Source organism: Barbus barbus (assembly GCF_936440315.1).
Source record: "Barbus barbus genome assembly, chromosome: 39".
NCBI classification, from domain to species: Eukaryota; Metazoa; Chordata; class Actinopteri; order Cypriniformes; family Cyprinidae; genus Barbus; species Barbus barbus.
Window position 1 is genome coordinate 1,577,370 of NC_136717.1, and position 21,313 is coordinate 1,598,682.

The window sequence follows — 21,313 nt, forward strand, 5'->3', positions numbered from 1 at the left end:
ATGGTACGGCAGCAAATTCCCTTGAATATTAGGTCGGAACGAGAGTATAGTTCCTAGCCATATCGGCCTAGAAAATCGCAACTTTTCATTTTCCGTCGGTCTTAGTACACAATGTAAATACAGAAGAGACAAGCTTTAAATAGGAAAGTTATCGAAACTCTTTGGTCATTTTTGAGCGAGATGCTTATAAATGATATTCGCTTCAATTCTGATTCTGGCAAAATATCAGTGCTGGTACTACTAGATCTTAGTGCTGCGTTTGACACTGTCGATCATAACATACTTCTAGAGAGACTGTAAAACTGGGTCGGGCTTTCTGGGATGGCACTCAAATGGTTCAGGTCATACTTAGACGTATGCTCTCCTATAGTCACATAATAACCTCTCCCTTCTAAGTGGACGGCCATGACATGTGGAGTCCCACAAGGCTCAATTCTTGCACCGCTCTTGTTTAGCCTGTATATGCTCCCACTAAGTCAAGGATAATGAGGAAGAACCAAATTGCCTATCACAGCTATGCTGATGATACCCAGATTTACCTAGCCTTATCTCCAAATGACTACAGCCCCATTGACTCCCTCTGCTAATGCATTGATGAAATTAACAGTTGGATGTGTCAGAACTTCCTTCAGTTAAACAAGGAGAAAACTGAAGTCATTGCATTTGGAAACAAAGATGAAGTTCTCAAGGTGAATGCATACCTTGACTCTAGGGGTCAAACAACTAAAAATCAAGTCAGAAATCTTGGGGTGATTCTGGAGACAGACCTTAGTTTCAGTAGTCATGTCAAAGCAGTAACTAAATCAGCATACTATCATCTCAAAAACATTGCAAGAATTAAATGTTTTCTTTCTAGTCAAGACTTGGAGAAACTTGTTCATGCCTTTATCACCAGCAGGGTGGATTACTGTAATGGTCTCCTCACCGGCCTTCCCAAGAAGACCATTAGACAGCTGCAGCTCATCCAGAACACTAGATTCTGACTAGAACCAGAAAATCTGAGCATATCACACCAGTCCTCAGGTCCTTACACTGGCTTCCAGGTACATTTAGGATTGATTTTAAAGTACATTTACTTGTTTATAAGTAACTCAATGGCCCAGGACCTAAATATATTGCTGATATGCTCACTGAATATAAACCGAACAGACCACTCAGATCATTAGGATCGAGTCAGTTAGAAATACCAAGGGTTCACACAAAACAAGGGGAGTCCGCTTTTAGCTATTATGCGGCCCGCAGCTTCCAGAAGAGATCAGATGTGCTAAAACATTAGCCACATTTAAATCAAGAATCTCAACAAATGCACAGTTAAACAGATGAGTTTAATGAGCACTGTGCTATATGTCCAAACTGACTGCAATGAATTTTAAGTATAATCATTTTCTTTAAATTTATTTTAAATCAATTTCTATATCATTTTAAAATTCCTTGTTTTTATTTCCATGTTTTTAATGTCTATTTCAGTTTCTTTTATGTAAAGCACTTCGAATTTACACAATTCAAGTAAATTCACAAGCGCTGAGCATGTCCATCTCTGGCTCTGCACCAGCCAGAACACAAAAGCATATTTGAATTTAGCAGTTAATCACATGACAAACTAAACACTAATCATTTCGACGTGATTGTAGCCTACATTTTAAAGAGCTACTTTATGTTCGAAACTCTGATTACATGTAAACGGCATCTCTTTGGTGTGAATCTTCATGTGTTTGTTAAGGTTTCCTTTTTTAGAGAAACTCTTTCCACATTGTTGGCAGGTGAAAGGTTTCTCTCCAGTATGAATTCTTATGTGGACATTGAGGTCATGTTTACGTGAGAAACTCCTTGGACATTGAGAGCATGCGTAAGGTTTCTCTCCAGTGTGAAGTCTCATGTGGTATTTAAGGTTTGCGTTTCGATTGAATCTCTTTCCACACAGTTTGCAGGTGAACGGCCTCTCTCCAGAATGAATTCTCATGTGGTCAATGAGGTATTGTTTATAAATAAAACTCCTTTCACATTGAGAGCATGCGTAAGGTTTCTCTCCATTGTGAACTCTCATGTGGACTTCAAGATTTCCTTTTCGAATGAAACTTTTCCCACACTGTTGGCAGGTGAAATAACTTCTGTTTGCTGTCTTTTGAGCTCTTTTTTGTGAAGTCTTTTCAGTATGTGAGCAACTAAATGATTTTTCTCCAGTCATGAAATCATATTTCTCATGCTGAATGTTATCTTCTTCATTGAGTTCTTGACTCTCCTCTTTCAGTGTCTTCAGGTCTAATGCAAAAAAGACAAATCCAAATTAATATCATTTTTAAATGGCACAAAGAACAAACATCAAAACCAGCAATGTACATCTTATACACACACACTACACTATTAAAGGAAGTGTTAAATGTAATCTCAAAACCTCTTCCCATTATTCGAAGTGATGATGATAAAAAAAGAGCAATTGTATAATCTTAGTTGCGTATGTTTTACTGCTCAATTTCAAGGTAATGGGTCATGTGATCTCAACATGTTTGTCCACATCAGAGTATGTGAGCGGAGTGGAGCGGTAACAATTTCCCTCCGTGCTCCGAGCATTTAAAGGCCAAAGTATACTTCACTTTTTAAGCGTACGCGAGGGACAGAGTACAGTGTGCGTGACACAAATTTCATTATCAGAATAGTACGTGTGGACTGTACCCGCACCCCCGAATTTTTGTAAACGCATGTACTTAGTATGCGCAGGTCACACATACGCATTTAACTCTCTCGCAGTAATTAGTTTATCCGCAAGGTGGCAACAATGCCGTGGGGGTGCATAAACAGAACAAACCAGAATGTGCTTTAGCTACAGCCACAATAGAGGCCTACATAGACGAGAGATTGTGTGAATACATTAGAAAATATCCTAATTTCTACAAGTGTAGCATGAAAGAATACAAAGATATTTATGTGGGTTTTAACTCGTGGCGAAACACTGTGCAAACACTGGTCCCGTTAGGCCAGGAGAGGTATTGCAATTTGGCGCAAAGCGTATGCGTTGAACATCTGTGTATGCTAACATAAGGGTAAAAAAGAAGTATACTTTGGCCTTAATTTCTAGTGATTATCAATTTGATTTCGCAGATACTATTTAAACTAAACTGAGCTAGACAATGACATCTCTGAATTCAGTAATGAAATGCCTTAACTGAAAATTGAGTGTTTAATCTTATTTTTATACATTACTGACACTCTATCCTCCAATTTGATACCGTTAAGTGCTTTGACACAATCTGTATTGTTAAAAGCGCTATATAAATAAAGGGGACTTGACTTAATCACTCCGCTCCAGATTCACCATTTCCCGCTCTCGTTCCACTCCATGCTCACTGATATCAGAAACACGGCTCCGCCTTCGTGGCTAAAGTATTTCAGTATGTTTGAAATATCATAGTTTTGTTCATAACGTATATTAAAATAAATAAAATAACAGGAGTTTCAAAGTAGCTTATTGGAACACTAGTGTGCAAACTTTTCCCACCACATGAGCTAATAACATGGTTGTCTGCATTAAAAGGTATAATTGTTTATATATTTTGTTTGTGATGAAAATAACACTACGATTTCGTCAGGGATCAATGCATTTCTTACATATTTCTGCTCATTCGAAACTGGATACAAATTCTTTGAGAACTATAACTTCCCGCTCATGTCCATTGCAGTCATCATAGCCTTCACATTCTTTCTGAGTTGAGCGATCCTTCTCTAATCAAGCTAGCTAAATATATGTTTAAATGTGAATATGCAGTTATATTACGGGTCGTTGGCATGAATTACACTCGTGATGGAGCGGTGGTGGAGTGCTCTTGGAGCGAGTGAAAACTACAACGCTCTGACTTTTAAAAACTCCGCTCCTCGCTCCAGTCAAAATCACACCGCTCCACTCCGCTCACATACTCTGGTTCACGAGGTGACCCACTCCATGTCAAATAAAACCACTTTACAAGACTGATAAGGCATTCTTCAGAAATATTATTCATTTCTGTAGAGCTGGACATTTTAATAATAATCAGATAAGTGAGTTTAGCTTTCAGAATGAAACCAACCTGTTTGTTCCTCAGTATCTTCATGTTTGACTCTGAATGTTTCTTCAATCTTGTCTTCACTCTCCATTTTAATAAACACCATCTTTGTAAACGGCATCTCTTCGGTGTGAATCTTCATGTGTTTGTTAAGGTTTCCTTTATTAGAGAAACTCTTTCCACATTGTTGGCAGGTGAAAGGTTTCTCTCCAGTATGAATTCTTATGTGGACATTGAGGTCATATTTTTGTGTAAAACTCCTTGGACATTGAGAACATTTGAAAGGTTTCTCTCCACTGTGAAATCTCATGTGGCATTTAAGGTTTTCTTTTCGAATGAAGCTCTTTCCACACTGTTTGCAGGTGAACGGCCTCTCTCCTGTGTGAATTCTCATGTGGTCAATGAGGTATTGTTTACGAGTAAAACTCTTTTCACATTGAGAGCATGCGTAAGGTTTCTCTCCAGTATGAAGTCTCATGTGGCTGTTAAGGTTTGCTTTTTGAGTGAAACTCTTTCCACACTGTTGGCAAGTGTAAGGCTTTTCTCCAGTATGAACTCTCATGTGGACTTCAAGGGTTCGTTTTTGAATGAAACTTTTCCCACACTGTTGGCAGGTGGAATAACTTCTGTTTGCTGTCTTATGAGCTCTTTTTTGTGAAGTCTTTTCAGTCTGTGAGCAACTAAATGATTTTTCTCCAGTCATGAAATCATATTTCTCATGCTGAATGTTATCTTCTTCATTGAGTTCTTGACTCTCCTCTTTCAGTGTCTTCAGGTCTAATGCAAAAAGAGACAAATCCAAATTAACACCATTTTTAAATGGCACTAAGAACAAACATCAAAACCAGCAACGTACATCTTACACACACACTACACTATTAAAGGTGTTAAATGTAATCTCAAAACCTCTTCCCATTATTCGAAGTGATGATGATGATGATAAAAAAAGAGCAATTGTATAATCTTAGTTGCGTACGTTTTACTGCTCAATTTCAAGGTAATGGGTCATGTGATCTCAACATGTCTGTCCACATCAGAGTATGTGAGCGGAGTGGAGCGGTAACAATTTCCCTCCGTGCTCCGAGCATTTAAAGGCCAAAGTATACTTCACTTTTTAAGTGTACGCGAGGGACAGAGTACAGTGTGCGTGACACAAATTTCATTATCAGAATAGTATTTTGATAAAGATGGCGCCGGTGAGATCGGCTGCCGTCACGACTGCTCCGACCAAACCTTGTCTTCTTTTGTTATTTTTTCGTATTGTAAACTATAAACACCGGTTTCTTTTTGTAAGATAGCCATTCTTACATACGACAGGGCCACTCTTATTTCTATTGGTGCACAATGCACTCACCTTTCGCCGTTTTTGAACCCGGACCCATCCTGGCCGAGCGAGATCCTGAGGAGGAACAAAGGACGCGACCCGTACCAGCGTCCTCGAGGGAAACGAGCCGGCGTCAGGAACAGGCTGAGGGCACGCGCACACCGCGCTCCCTTACCAAGTGTCCTGCTCGCCAATGTCCAGTCGCTGGATAACAAACTCGATGACCTCAGGGCAAGAGTCAAGTTCCAGAGGGACATTCTCTGCTTCACCGAGACATGGCTGAACCCAGCGGTACCAGACCACGCCATCCAGCCGGCCGAGTTCTTCTCGGTTTACCGCATGGACAGAACGCTGGACTCGGGGAAGACTAGGGGAGGTGGAGTATGTCTGATGGTGAACAAACACTGGTGCAACAGCGCGAGCATTGTTCCCCTCTCACGCTCCTGCACACCGAATCTTGAACTTCTGACCATCAAATGTCGCCCTTTTTACCTCCTTCGGGAATTTAGCTCGGTCATCGTCAGTGCCATTTATATTCCACCTCAAGCGGACACGGACACTGCGATATGGGATTTACATGAAACACTACACCTTCACCAGACACAGCACCGGGACGCCGCATTCATTGTTTTGGGAGATCTCAACAGTACCAACCTCAAGCGTGCACTGCCGAACTTCCATCAGCACATCGGCTGCCCCACCAGGGGCGAAAGGACAACAGATCACTGTTACACCCCATACAAGAACAGCTACAAGGCACAGTCACAACCACCGTTTGGGAAATCGGACCATGCCGCCATCTTCCTCATGCCTGTTTACAAACAGAGGCTGAAACAGGAAGCCCTGGTGCAGAGGGAGGTCCAACGCTGGACGGACCAATCGGTGGGCGCTCTGCAGGATGCGCTAGATGACACAGACTGGGACATGTTCCGGCGCAGCTCTGATGACGTCAGCTTGTTTACGGAAGCGGTTGTGGGATTTATAGAGAAACTAATGGATGATACGGTGCAGAAAACCATCATCAGGACGTTTCCCAACCAGAAGCCGTGGGTGGATAAAACCATCCGCGACGCCCTGAGATCCCGCTCCGCTGCCTACAACATAGGGCTCATCACCGGGAACATGGATGACTACAAGGCTGCATCTTACAGCGCGCGCAGAGCTCAGCGCTACGGGAGGAAACTAGAGTCGCAATTCCAACATGGCGGCTCTAGGAGCCTGTGGCAGGGACTTAGAACCATCACAGACTATAAAACACCACCCTCCAGATCGGGGAATGCGGACGCTTCTCTGGCTGACGAGCTGAACACTTTTTATGCTCGCTTCGAGGCTGCAGCTAATCACGCTAGCGGCGCTAGCAGTGCTAACTGCATGCACGCTGAGGAAGCCGGTGAGGACAACGTGTTCACCCATCATGGAGCATGACGTGAGGAGGGCATTCAGGAGAGTGAACATCAGGAAGGCAGCAGGACCAGATGGCATCACAGGTCGGGTTCTGAAGGCCTGCGCTGACCAGCTAGCACCGGTGTTCACTGAGATCTTCAACCTCTCCCTGGAACAGTCCATAGTCCCCTCATGCTTTAAGCAGTCCACCATTGTTCCTGTCCCCAAGAAACCCCAGCCCACCTGTCTAAACAACTATCGCCCTGTAGCCCTCACATCAGTGGTGATGAAGTGCTTTGAGAGACTGGTCAGAGACTTCATAATTGCATCACTACCAGACACTTCCAACTCCACCACCATCAAGTTTGCTGATGACACTGTTGCGTTGGGCCTGATCTCAGACAACGACGAGACGGCCTACATACAGGAGATTAAGAACCTGGAGGGTTGGTGCCAGGTGAATAGTCTACACCTGAACATCAGCAAAACTAAGGAGCTGATAGTGGACTTCAGTACGAAGCAGGAGCGGTCATACCAGCCGATCACGATCAGCGGGACTCCAGTGGAGAGAGTGGACAGCTTCAGATACCTGGGTGTTCACATCACGCAGGACTTGACTTGGTCCTGTCATACCAGCACCCTGGTGAAGAAGGCCAGGCAGCGTCTGTACCATCTGAGACACTTAAGGGACTTTAGACTTCCCTCTCGGGTGCTTAAGACTTTTTACACCTGCACCATCGAGAGCGTCCTGACGGGCAGCATCACTTCCTGGTTCGGGAACTGCACTATGCAGGACAGACGAGCCCTCCAGAGGGTGGTGCGTTCAGCGGAACGTACCATTCACACCGAGCTCCCTGACCTGCAGGAGATCTACAGCAAGCGGTGCCTGACCAGGGCCAGGAAGATATTGAAGGATAAGGATAAATGAGTGGGATTTACATACCATTTGTCTTTAGTATTCCTTTTACTCACTTATACACTTTACTGCACTGCCCAGCAGACGGACACTTTATCACTGACATACACTTTTTATAGAATCTATATAGAATCATATTCTATTTTTATTCTTCATATCTATTTTTATTCTCATATCTATTTTTTATTTTATTGCTAGTTTATATATATATATATATATATATATATATATATATATATATATATATATATATATATATATATATATATATATAGTTTACTGTACTTTTTCTATTTGTATTTTTGTAAACTTTAGGTTTTTCTTAATTTTGTTGGACAGTCATATACATACATAGTACGACATGTAGTGAAATGTATTGTATGTATGTGACAAATAAAATTTGAATTTGAGTACGTGTGGACTCTACATGCAACGCCGAATTTTTGTAACTGCATGTACTTAGTACGCGCAGGTCACACATACGCATTTAACTCTCTCGCAGTAATTAGTTTATCCGCAAGGTGGCAACACTGCCATAGGGGTGCATAAACAGAACAACATGAATTGCACTCGTGATGGAGCGGTGGTGGAGTGCTCTTGGAGCGAGTGAAAACTACGACGCTCAGACTTTGAAAAAATCCACTCCTCGCTCCAGTCAAAATCACACCGCTCCACTCCGCTCACATACTCTGGTTCACGAGGCAACCTGCTCTCAAATAAAACCACTTTACAAGACTGATAAGACGTTCTTCAAAAATATTATTAATTTCTGTAGAGCTGGACATTTTAATAATAATCAAATGAGTGAGTTCAGCTTTCAGAATGAAACCAACCTGTTTGTTCCTCAGTATCTTCATGTTTGACTCTGAACGTTTCTTCAGTCTTCTGGTCTTCACTCTCCTCTTTAATAAACACCATCTTTGTAAACGGCTTCTCTCCACTGTGAATTTCCATGTGGTTTTTAAGGTTTGCATTTCGATTGAAGCCCTTTCCACACAGTTTGCAGGTGAACGGCCTCTCTCCGGTGTGAATTCTCATGTGGTCAATGAGGTATTGTTTATGAGTAAAACTCTTTTCACATTGAGAGCATGCGTAAGGTTTCTCTCCAGTATGAATTCTCATGTGGCTGTTAAGGTTTCCTTTTTGAGTGAAACTCCTTCCACACTGTTGGCAAGTGTAAGGCTTTTCTCCAGTGTGAACTCTCAGATGGTAATTAAGGTTTCCTTTTCTAATGAAACTCTTTCCACACTGTTGGCAGGTGAAAGGCTTTTCTCCAGTGTGAACTCTCATGTGGACTTCAAGGGTTCGTTTTCGAATGAAACTTTTCCCACACTGTTGGCAGGTGAAATAACTTCTGTTTGCTGTCTTATGAGCTCTTTTTTGTGAAGTCTTTTCAGTATGTGAGCAACTAAATGATTTTTCTCCAGTCATGAAATCATATTTCTCATGCTGAATGTTATCTTCTTCATTGAATTCTTGACTCTCCTCTTTCAGTGTCTTCAGGTCTAATGCAAAAAGAGACAAATCCAAATTAACACCATTTTTAAATGGCACTAAGAACAAACATCAAAACCAGCAACGTACATCTTATACACACACTACGCTATTAAAGGTGTTAAATGTAATCTCAAAACCTCTTCCCATTATTCGAAGTGATGATGATAAAAAAAGAGCAATTGTATAATCTTAGTTGCGTATGTTTTACTGCTCAATTTCAAGGTAATGGGTCATGTGATCTCAACATGTCTGTCCACATCAGAGTATGTGAGCGGAGTGGAGCGGTAACAATTTCCCTCCGTGCTCCGAGCATTTAAAGGCCAAAGTATACTTCACTTTTTAAGCGTAAGCGAGGGACAGCATAGAGTGTACGTGACACAAATTTAATTATCAGAATATTACATGCAATGCCGAATTTTTGTAACTGCATAGGGGTGCATAAACAGAACAAACCAGAATGTGCTTTAGCTACAGCCACAATAGAGTGGTGGAACTATGATGTCACTTTGTAGACGAACACCCGGAAGCGAGTTAACATTTTAGCACTTCCGGTCCCATCGTCCCAGAGTCAATGGGTTTTTTGAATGGGAGTTTGCTTAAATCCCTTAAATAAGGTCCGTGGTTCACACAGGCTCAACATACTTTCACGTTTTATTCTACGACATAAAACACACCAGTTACACCCCACTTGTGATTTTTTTTTAAGCGGTTACGTTTCTTTAAAAAGACGGTTGCTAACAAGTTGCTAAATGGGACTACAGGCGCTGTCGGAGACATTCAACGTCATCACGCCGAACAGGTGATCAATTTACAGTATTTTCCAGTTGTAGTATAATGTGTAATAAAATTAATTTTAGAATAACCAATGAATAGTTTCCCGCATTTTATATTGTTGTTGGACAATGTTTTTTTTTTTTTGCTTTGCCCCGAAATGCGACAAGTCTCCGGAGGGAAGATGCTCGTTTTATCGCTCACTGATGCGCAGACTCTGGGTTCGCACCATAAGGTAAACGATTATTACATGTAAACACCACGTTTGCCGGCTTTACTTGGTGAAAGTTAAACTTTAATGATGCATAGTGCTTAAAGTCACGTTAAAATTAAATGTTCACGGCCACACGAAGCTGTTAGAAAGCATATAGATTGAGGATTTCCTAGAAGCAAGGATAAAATAACATTTTGTGTACCCACCCTAACAAAATGAGAGCGGAAATGTGGTACTTTGTTCTCTAAAATAAGTTTAATCTTACCATATCCAAAAACTCGCTCACTCTGCTGTAATTTAAAGATTAAACATTTGGCGATACGTTTTTAAATTCATATTAATCAAGGATTTATTGACTTTTAATGCACCTTATTTCGAAATGTACAGAAATACTTGCTTTAAATGTCCTTTAGTTAAAATTATTTCATTTATTCACTACACTATTACTAATGTCTCATTTCAGTTTTAGTTTGGATCTAGTTTTGTATTTATTCCAGTTTATATGAAACGGTTCATGTATCGTCGATTAAAATTCATAAACAGAGTAAATCCTTTTCACTGAACAAGTTAAAAATAAGTTTGAAGGCGAGCGACCGTGGTGGTTCGTTTATAGCCCAAGTATAGCTTTCTAGTTCTGGCGCTTTTATTTAGGCTTCAAAATTAGTCAAAGTTATATTATTTTGTGAAGATTATCTTGATGGACAAAACGTGTAAATTTCGTGAACTATAGCTTACTTTTTGCGATAATTCAAAAGCCTATGGAAAAATCCTATTGGCTTTTTGTTGAGGAACCAGTTTCATGCTAACAGCCGATCCGCCTACAAAGTGATGTCATAGTTCAAACAGCCCCTCCTAACTTTAATTTTATAAGTGTCTGCAGGACTGTTAGGAGAGGTGGAGGTGTAGCTGCTCTGTTTAAAGATGTTTATCAGTGCAAGCAAATGTCATTTGGTCAGTATTTGTCTTTTGAATACCTAGGTATTGTGCTGAAAGGTGCTCCACGCACTCTGTTTATCATTATTTACAGGCCTCCAAAATATTCTCCAGCCTTTGTTGATGAGTTCATTGAACTGTTATCAATGATTTCCTTAGAGTTTGACTGTTTTGCTATTTTACTATTCACATATATAATGCAGAAATCAAAACTACAAAAGAAATTATAACTATTTTAAACACTTTTGACCTGAGTCAGCATGTGCACGGACCCACACACAATCGTGGACACACTCTAGATTTACTCATCAGTACAGGTCTAAACATCTCATCCATTGTAATTAAGGATGTAGCACTATCTGATCACTTCTGTATTTTCTTTGATATATTGATCTCAGGTCACCACTGAATCTAGATCTGTCTCTATCAGAAAGAGATGCATTAACGAGAACACTAGTGCGCTATTTATGGAGGCAATATCATTAACACCAAGCATTTCTGCAGACTCTGTTGATCTTCTCCTGGAGTCATTTAACTCAAAAATTAAGAATGTTATTGATGATATTGCCCCGATAAAGGTCAGCAAGAAGAATGGCAGACAAAAATAAATTTGGAGAAAATCAACAGCAGTTCAGAGCATGAAAAGACAATGCAGAAAAGCTGAGCGGATGTGGCGGAAGACGAAACTCGAAAACCACTATAGCATCTATAAAGACAGCCTTCATGCTTTCAATGTGGAACTAGCCACAGCTAGACAGACTTTCTTTTCAAACCTTATAAACAGTAACTTAAACACTCGCACTCTTTTTGCGACTGTTGAGAGACTGACAAACCCCCCAAGTCAGATTCCCAGTGAAATGCTCTCCGACAGCAAATGCAATGAGTTTGCTTCCTTCTTTTCTGAGAAGATCAATAATATCAGAAAGGAGATTGGCACATCCTCAAGTTATGCAGAGGTCACACAGATTCGACCGCAATTTCAAAAAGAAGTGACTATGTCTGTTTTAAAAAAAATTTACAACAAAATTTTGGAAGAAATAGTACAGCACCTTAAATCTTCAACCTGCTATCTTGACACACTTCCCACATCCTTTTTCAAAAATGTGCTTAACTGTTTAGAAGCTGATCTCTTAGAAGTGGTGAACACCTCACTTCTTTCTGGGACTTTTCTTAAAACTGCAGTTGTTAAGCCCTTTCTGAAAAAGCGCAATCTTGATAACACCATGTTGAGCAACTATAGACCTATATCAAATCTTCCCTTCATAGGTAAGATTATTGAAAAGGTAGTTTTTAAATCAGCTGAACAACTACTTAAACTCAAATGGATACCTGGACCATTTTCAATCTGGTTTCAGAGCACATCACAGAGACAGCACTCATTAAGATAATAAATGATATTCGCCTCAATTCTGATTCTGGCAAAATATCAGTGCTGGTACTACTAGATCTTAGTGCTGCGTTTGACACTGTCGATCATAACATACTTCTAGAGAGACTGGAAAACTGGGTTGGGCTTTCTGGGATGGCACTCAAATGGTTCAGGTCATACTTAGAAGGGAGAGGTTATTATGTGAGTATAGGAGAGCATAAGTCTAAGTGGACGGCCATGACATGTGGAGTCCCACAAGGCTCAATTCTTGCACCGCTCTTGTTTAGCCTGTATATGCTCCCACTAAGTCAGATAATGAGGAAGAACCAAATTACCTATCACAGCTATGCTGATGATACCCAGATTTACCTAGCCTTATCTCCAAATGACTATAGCCCCATTGACTCCCTCTGCCAATGCATTGATGAAATTAACAGTTGGATGTGCCAGAACTTCCTTCAGTTAAACAAGGAGAAAACTGAAGTCATTGCATTTGGAAACAAAGATGAAGTTCTCAAGGTGAATGCATACCTTGACTCTAGGGGTCAAACAACTAAAAATCAAGTCAGAAATCTTGGGGTGATTCTGGAGACAGACCTTAGTTTTAGTAGTCATGTCAAAGCAGTAGCTAAATCAGCATACTATCATCTCAAAAACATTGCAAGAATTAGATGTTTTGTTTCCAGTCAAGACTTGGAGAAACTTGTTCATGCCTTTATCACCAGCAGGGTGGAATACTGTAATGGTCTCCTCACCGGCCTTCCCAAGAAGACCATTAGACAGCTGCAGCTCATCCAGAACACTAGATTCTGACTAGAACCAGAAAATCTGAGCATATCACACCAGTCCTCAGGTCCTTACACTGGCTTCCAGTTACATTTAGGATTGATTTTAAAGTACTTTTACTTGTTTATAAGTAACTCAATGGCCCAGGACCTAAATATATTGCTGATATGCTCACTGAATACAAACCGAACAGACCACTCAGATCATTAGGATCGAGTCAGTTAGAAATACCAAGGGTTCACACAAAACAAGGGGAGTCTGCGTTTAGCTATTATGCGGCCCGCAGCTTCCAGAAGAGATCAGATGTGCTAAAACATTAGCCACATTTAAATCCAGACTCAGAACTCATCTGTTTAGCTGTGCATTTGTTGAATGAGCACTGTGCTATATGTCCGAACTGACTGCAATGAATTTTATGTATAATCTTTTTTTTTTTTTTAAATCAATTTCTATATCATTTAAAAATTCCTTGTTTTTATTATTTTTATTTCCATGTTTTTATTGATTTTGAATGTCTATTTCACTTTATTTTATGTAAAGCACTTTGAATTACCACTGTGTATGAAATGTGCTATATAATTAACTTGCCTTGCCTAGTTCCCCCCACTCTATAGAGACCTACATAGACGAGAGATTGTGTGAATACGTTAGAAAATATCCTAATTTCTACAAGTGTAGCATGAAAGAATACAAAGATATTTATGTGGGTTTTAACTTGTGGGGCGAGAGATTGTGCAAACACTGGTCTCGTTGCGTATTGCAATTTGGTGCAAAGCGTATGTGTTGAACATCTGTGTATGCTAACATACGCGTAAAAAAGAAGTATACTTTGGCCTTAATGATCACTCCACTCTGGATTCACCATTTCCCGCTCTCGTTCCACTCCATGCTCACTGATATCAGAAACACCGCTCCACCTTCGCGGCTAAAGTATTTTAGTATGTTTGAATTATCATAGTTCTGTTCATAACGTATATTAAAATAAATAAAATCCTTCTCTATCAAGCTAGCTAAATATATGCTTAAATGTGAATTCTTGCTAAATATGTAGTTATATTACGGGTCGTTGGCATGAATTGCACTCGTGATGGAGCGGTGGTGGAGTGCTCTTGGAGCGAGTGAAAACTACGACGCTCAGACTTTTAAAAAATCCACTCCTCGCTCCAGTCAAAATCACACCGCTCCACTCCGCTCACATACTCTGGTTCACGAGGCAACCTGCTCTCAAATAAAACCACTTTACAAGACTGATAAGACGTTCTTCAAAAATATTATCAATTTCTGTAGAGCTGGACATTTTAATAATAATCAAATGAGTGAGTTCAGCTTTCAGAATGAAACCAACCTGTTTGTTCCTCGGTATCTTCATGTTTGACTCTGAAAGTTTCTTCAGTCTTCTGGTCTTCACTCTCCTTCACCATTTTTGTAAACGGCTTCTCTCCACTGTGAATTTCCATGTGGTATTTAAGTTTTGCGTTTCGATTGAAGCCCTTTCCACACTGTTTGCAGGTGAACGGCCTCTCTCCGGTGTGAATTCTCATGTGGTCAATGAGGTATTGTTTATGAGTAAAACTCTTTTCACATTGAGAGCATGCGTAAGGTTTCTCTCCAGTATGAAGCCTCATGTGACTTTTAAGGTTTCCTTTTTGAGTGAAACTCCTTCCACACTGTTGGCAAGTGAACGGGCTTTCTCCAGTGTGAACTCTCAGATGGTAATTAAGGTTTAGTTTTCTAATGAAACTCTTTCCACACTGTTGGCAAGTGTAAGGCTTTTCTCCAGTATGAACTCTCATGTGAACTTTAAGGGTTCGTTTTCGAATGAAACTTTTCCCACACTGTTGGCAGGTGAAATAACTTCTGTTTGCTGTCTTTTGAGCTCTTTTTTGTGAAGTCTTTTCAGTATGTGAGCAACTAAATGATTTTTCTCCAGTCATGAAATCATATTTCTCATGCTGAATGTTATCTTCTTCATTGAATTCTTGACTCTCCTCTTTCAGTGTCTTCAGGTCTAATGCAAAAAAGACAAATCCAAATTAATACCTTTTAAATGGCACAAAGAACAAACATCAAAACCAGCAACATGTACGAGGTGACCCGCTCCATGTCAAATAAAACCATTTTAATTACAAGACTGACATTCTTCAAAAATATTATTAATTTCTGTAGAGCTGGACATTTGAATAATAATCAGATAAGTGAGTTTAGCTTTCAGAATGAAACCAACCTGTTTGTTCCTCAGTATCTTCATGTTTGACTCTGAATGTTTCTTCAATCTTGTCTTCACTCTCCTTTTTAATAAATGCCATCTTTATAACAGTGTGTCGTGTGGATCTGTAAGAGATTAATCACAGATTCCTAAAGTCATCAATAAGACAGATCTTCGGTCTTATATAAGGAAGTGTGAAATGCTCACAATTCACTACAGAGCATTTGTGATATTTCCAGTTAAAAATCAGTCAAGTATCTTTATATAAAAATTTTTTCATAAGAAAGAAATATGGTTCACTGACTAAAGCTTTGCATGTTCGGTTTCATCAACCAGCAAAAATATGGCCGCATACTCAGCTTTTACTCCTCATCTATCATTGTTTCTATATATAAGATGCATTAAGCACTTTATTAGAAACACTTAAACTGTAGAAGTATATCCTTCACAGGGTATTAAAAAGTACAGTACTAGTGAAGTTATAGTTCTGTGTAGGATATCAGAGCGAATCAGACCATTTAAGAATCGAAGAATCGATCAGATTGGTGTTACACCCACCAAAAGAGCAAATTCCACAGAGAGGCCCCAAGGCAACAGGACGTCATAAATCAGATCCCTAGCACCAGCCCGTCTGAAGAAAGCCTAACCAACAAGCCTCTTTCACAGAACAACTTGCAGCATTAGAAACAAAAGGAATACTGATTGATAATTACAACTCAGGAAGGAGATTTGGGCAAGTAATCAAGATTATTGGTCAAAGAGATGCACCGCATGGCCGTCACATGTGAATCTTTGATAGAAATCACAAGCTACAGACTTTCTTGGGGGGGTCTCAAGACACAGATCAGACTGAAATTCCTTTGTCTTTATGTATTTACCTTGGCATAGTTTAATAATTACAGTTCTGTACTTGGAAATGAGCCTCAAACACCATTATTTCCTCCTTATGTGAAGTGAAGTGACATACGGTCAAGTATGGTGACCCATACTCGGAATTCGTGCTCTGCATTTAACCCATCCAATGTGCACACACACAGCAGTGAACACACACACACACACACACACACACACACACACACACACAGCAGTGCACACACACCCGGAGCAGTGGGCAGTCATTTATGCTGCAGCGACCGGGGAGCAGTTGGGAGTTCGGTGCCTTGCTCAAGGGCACCTCAGTCGTGGTATTGAGGGTGGAGAGAGCGCTGGACATTCACTCCCCCCACCTACAATCTGTATTCTGAATCTTGCATTCTATGATGACACACACAAACCAGGATGAAGATGAAGAGGGAGCTGACTTTAAGAGAAAAGTAAGCAATTTGGATGCTAAAGGAAAAGAGAAAGTCAATTAAAGCTCTAGCAAAAACAAAGGGCATGGAGAAATCAAGAGTTTGGAAACCACCAGCGACACCAGCAACCAACAACGACCTGATCGGCTGAGAAAACAACAGTAGTTGATGACAGACAAATCATAAAAAGCTGTGAAAATGAACCCTAAAAGACATGTCTGTAAAATCACCAACAACTTCCAGAAAGCTGGGGTGATGCTCTGACAATCTACTGTCCTCAGGAGACTTTGACACAGAATTACAGATGCTACACAGCAAGATGCAAACCTCTGACCAGCACCAAAAATAGAAAGACAAGATTAGAGTTTGCAAAAAAAAGCACAAATGTGAGCCAGAACAGTTTTGGAACTATGTTTATGGACCGATGAGACAAAGATGAACCTTTATCTAAGTGATGGGAAAGCAAAAGTGTGGAGAAAAAAACGGAACTGCAAATGATCCCAAGCATACAGCCTCATCTTGCTGGATGAAGGACCATCACCTTCAACTCAACCAAGCTAAGAGAGAACAGCTCGTAGTTTCAGCTAACCCATCACTTCATCACAATTTCATCTTCCAGTTCGGCTCATCTACCATAACTCCTTCAAAAACAGGCAGAAACCTTGGAGTTGTGATTGATAAGCTGAATTTCTCACACCACATTGCTAAAACTGCCCGTTCCTGCAGATTTGCTTTATACAATATTAGGAAGATCAGGGGCCTCATTTATAACCGTTGCATACGCACAAAACCTGCCTACGCAAAAGGTGGGATTTTATAAAAAGACTTGACGGGAAAATTTGCACACCTGCATACAAACTCTGACCCATGCATACAAACTCTTTTTCCAGGAATGAGAAAATTAAAGTAGTAAACAACAATTTAAAACTGTTTTCATGTCAATATACACATTTACATTAAATATTCCTCTCATAATGGCAATAAGCACTGAAATTACACGTCATTATACATAAGTTAAACAAAAATCAGGCTGTATGAATTTAGACATTTGTAGTGGATGTGCTTGATCACTTTTCCTGTGGCATGCCGTTTTAATGACAGGGAGGAGTGCTATTGGTGCACAAAAATTCATCTTTATATTGCACTCAATATTATGGTGGACACTGCTGGATACTCGGTGGTCGAACGGTCTATCGTCCAGTTTGAATAGGTTCAATGATAATAACTTGTACAACCGCAGCTGTTAATGGTGTTAACAACCCGAGGTGTTAATGTCGTGTAAAGCCATTTTCATAAAAATACCACTGTATTGGAAGAACACAACTGAAAGTAAACTGTAAGATTTGCACGTTTCATTTTTAAAATACGTCAGTGAAGAGCCGAGTCAGACAATTGTATTTACACGGCAATAAATATAGGCCTATCTATTTCCACTAAAAATAGCCAGTGTAAAAGAATGAGATCAACTTTATTCTTTACAACTTTAAAACTGTATTCTAAAACATTTATTTGATAACCATTTAAACAGTTTTGTTTTTTATGAATATTTTGATATATTTATTCTAAAACATAAGGATATTGGATGACTTTTAGCAATGAAAAAATCATGTTTGGCACAAATGGCATTTATAGTCCGTATCTCATATTTCCTTAATGTCTTGTACCTTTGACGGTGTTAAACATGGTGTCACGTGGATGGGGATATGCGTGGAAATGATATGCATATAAGGTTATGCATAGTAAAACTAGGTGTTGTAAGCTCCATATATGGTGTTTTCTGGGAGGAGACAGGGTGGAGATGCACGTACGCACAATCTTCCCCGACCAGGATTTATAAAGGGATTTTTGCTAGTGATCGACCAACATTGATTTTTTTATAACCGATACCAATTATTTGCATGTTTATGTGACCGATAACCGATATGCAGAACCGATATTTATTTCGTGTTATAAAGTAAATAAATGACTGAGTGAATAAAGAACATACTTCACTTTGGTTTTTCCTCTTTTCAGTCATCTGTTTTTTTTAAGTGTTGAAAATTTGCAGTCTTTCATGTTAAATTTAATCTTCATATTACAACAGTAAAAAAAATATTTATAAAAAGCAACAGCACTAATATTAACAATAAGCAAAATAAATGTAGAATGTCTGTTTTCAAATGGCGAAAATAAATAAAGGACACATTTTAAACTACAGTTTTAGTAGGCTTATAAGCGGTTTAATAGAGTCAAGAATAATTCACTGGATAATGTTAATTCACTGAATAATATTCTCTGGAATATTGGAATATAACAAACTTTTTTTTAAGTATTTTGTTGCATTTCTCAACTGGAATGTTATCAGGCATTTATGTCATGCATCTAATTTGTGCATTAATGGCTGTTATGTTAAATAAAGTTCACTAACTACAGCAAATCAAGTACCTGCACGCCATAGTTGTTGTCTCGTCTCCCCTCAGACGCGCTGCAATGGCGATCCTGCGCGCAATTCTCAAAACACCCACAAGATGGTGGCATTTATCGGGGGAATCCGATATTACAAAACCGATATCCGATTATGGTAAAATACTTAAACATCAGGAAAAATATTGGTCGATCGCTAATTTTTGCGCAGGTTCCAGCGTACTTTTGTGCATACGCAAAATTGAGCTTTTGTGCCTACTTACTTTTAGGATGAAATCTACGGAGAGTTTTTTAAATGAGACCTCAGGACGTTTCTCTCGGAACATGCAACACAACTCCTTGTTCAGGCTCTTGTTCTGTCCAGACTGGACTATTGCAATGCTCTCTTGGCAGATCTTCCAGCCAATTCTATTAAACCTCTACAATTAATCCAAAATGCCGCTACAAGATTAATCTTTAATGAGGCGAAAAGAATGCATGTCACACCTCTGTTCATCAATCTGCACTGGCTACCAATAGCTGCTCGCATTAAATTCAAGGCATTAATGTTTGCATACAGAACCACCACTGACTCTGCACCCCTTTACCTAAATTCATTACTTCAGATTTATGTGCCCTATAGAAGCTTGCGTTCTTCAAGTGAACGGCACATTATTGTGCCATCCCAAAGACACACATCAGTAAAGTTCTGTAAAAAAAAATTCTCAGGTAACCTAAAATGTAGTTACATCAAGGGTCAAATCAAATATAAATAGCACATTAAAGTTAAAAGTTACACACGGTTTTGTGCGTGCTGCGTTTTTGCTCAGGTGGCCGAAATGTCTGCCCAATAGAGAAAAGTTCTTGATTCTGATCCTGTCATTTAAAGCAGCTTTTGCATTTTTCCTTGATAGGCCAGTGGAAATACAACAGGAAGTGAGTGGGATGTTTCAGCGTGGATGAGAAACTTTTGGAAAATGCTTGAAAACACTAGTGTGGATGGAGAGCGTTTTTTCATGTGTATCTAGATTAATAGCCTTAGTGTCCGCTGGCTGTTTAATTTGCTCAACAAATACCTTTAAATGAACAAATGTAGACAGCATGCAGTAGCCAAATGAAATCACTCACATTTCAAGCTTTGCATAATTAAGTGCGAGAAATTACTGGGAAGGGAGTCAATCAGAGAGTTAATGGACTTAAATCAAGGGTGTCCTGCAGAGTTTAGCTCTAACCCTAATTAAAAACACACCTGAAGCAGATAATCAAGGTGTGTTGAGGTAGGTTGGAGGACCCAGTTTGGACACCCCTGCATTAAATGATCTGATTAAAATATACACACAATTATATAAAAAAAAAAAAAAAAAAAATTATATATATATATATATATATATATATATATATATATATATATATATTAGGTATTAATTAGTTTATATTAGGTATTAATTATTTATTTTTGGTAAAAGTTATTTGTACATAATATTAAATAGATTACACTCGTGAAAACCTTTGTAGAAGTTGTCATTACAAGATGTGTTTCTTGCTCTCTTTTATTCGAATCACTGAATCATTTACGAATGACTCGGTTCAGATGATTCGGATTCTTTCCAGAACTTTAACGATGTACTTTTTCACGATATCTGGAGAGAAACGAGACGCACCTTTTCTGTTATTAAAACGAGGATGCGCTTTACTCACATTAATTACACTAAATACATGTATAGACTGTAAAGCGTGTAAATTGAAAGAACAGTTTGCATTGAATTAAAACCCACAGACCTTTCTTCAGCCGAATCACAACAGACGCACGGGGCGGGGTTAGAGCTAGAAGGGGCGCGGCTTTATGACGTCCCATCGCCATACCAAAATAAAAGTCCCTAGTCTATTATATGCATATGATAATTATTATTAGCATGGTAAATCTAAAAAACTTATATTTTCATTTTTGTTTTAATTGATGTACATTTACAACACTATACTTTGTGTTTTCTTACCTTACCATTAAATTACATAAAACTAGTCAACGCTGCTGCGTAAGTGTTTACTAGGGGGTGACCACAAATCTGACATCTTTCGCTCTTATGACTAATCAATCTCTTGTTATTTATGTATTTACTTTTTTTTTTTTTCCCTTATTTGGAAAGACACCCCAGATAGCAAAAACAGATCCGCGGAACGGACTCGGGCCGGAGGTTAGTGCTAACAC

General features: G+C 39.4%; 2 protein-coding genes and 1 long non-coding RNA gene across 3 annotated transcripts in view; 1 reads left to right on the forward strand and 2 right to left on the reverse strand.

The window, feature by feature from the left end:
• Positions 1 to 21,313, reverse strand: part of LOC306858939 (uncharacterized protein) — a 429,579-nt gene that overhangs the window by 322,289 nt on the left and 85,977 nt on the right. The window lies entirely within an intron of this gene.
• LOC306858963 overlaps positions 1 to 21,313 on the forward strand; it is a 1,377,007-nt gene that overhangs the window by 175,510 nt on the left and 1,180,184 nt on the right. The gene's annotated exons all lie outside the window — the stretch shown is intronic.
• Positions 1,307 to 20,938, reverse strand: LOC306858331 (uncharacterized protein). Its single transcript, XM_079398819.1, has 6 exons — positions 20,887 to 20,938; positions 15,452 to 15,558; positions 14,573 to 15,235; positions 8,491 to 9,162; positions 4,059 to 4,811; positions 1,307 to 2,259 (listed from the first exon to the last, which is right to left on the reverse strand). Exons 2-6 carry the CDS (start codon positions 15,531 to 15,533, stop codon positions 1,640 to 1,642), a joined length of 2,790 nt encoding a protein of 929 aa, XP_079254945.1. The 5' UTR covers positions 15,534 to 15,558; positions 20,887 to 20,938; the 3' UTR covers positions 1,307 to 1,639.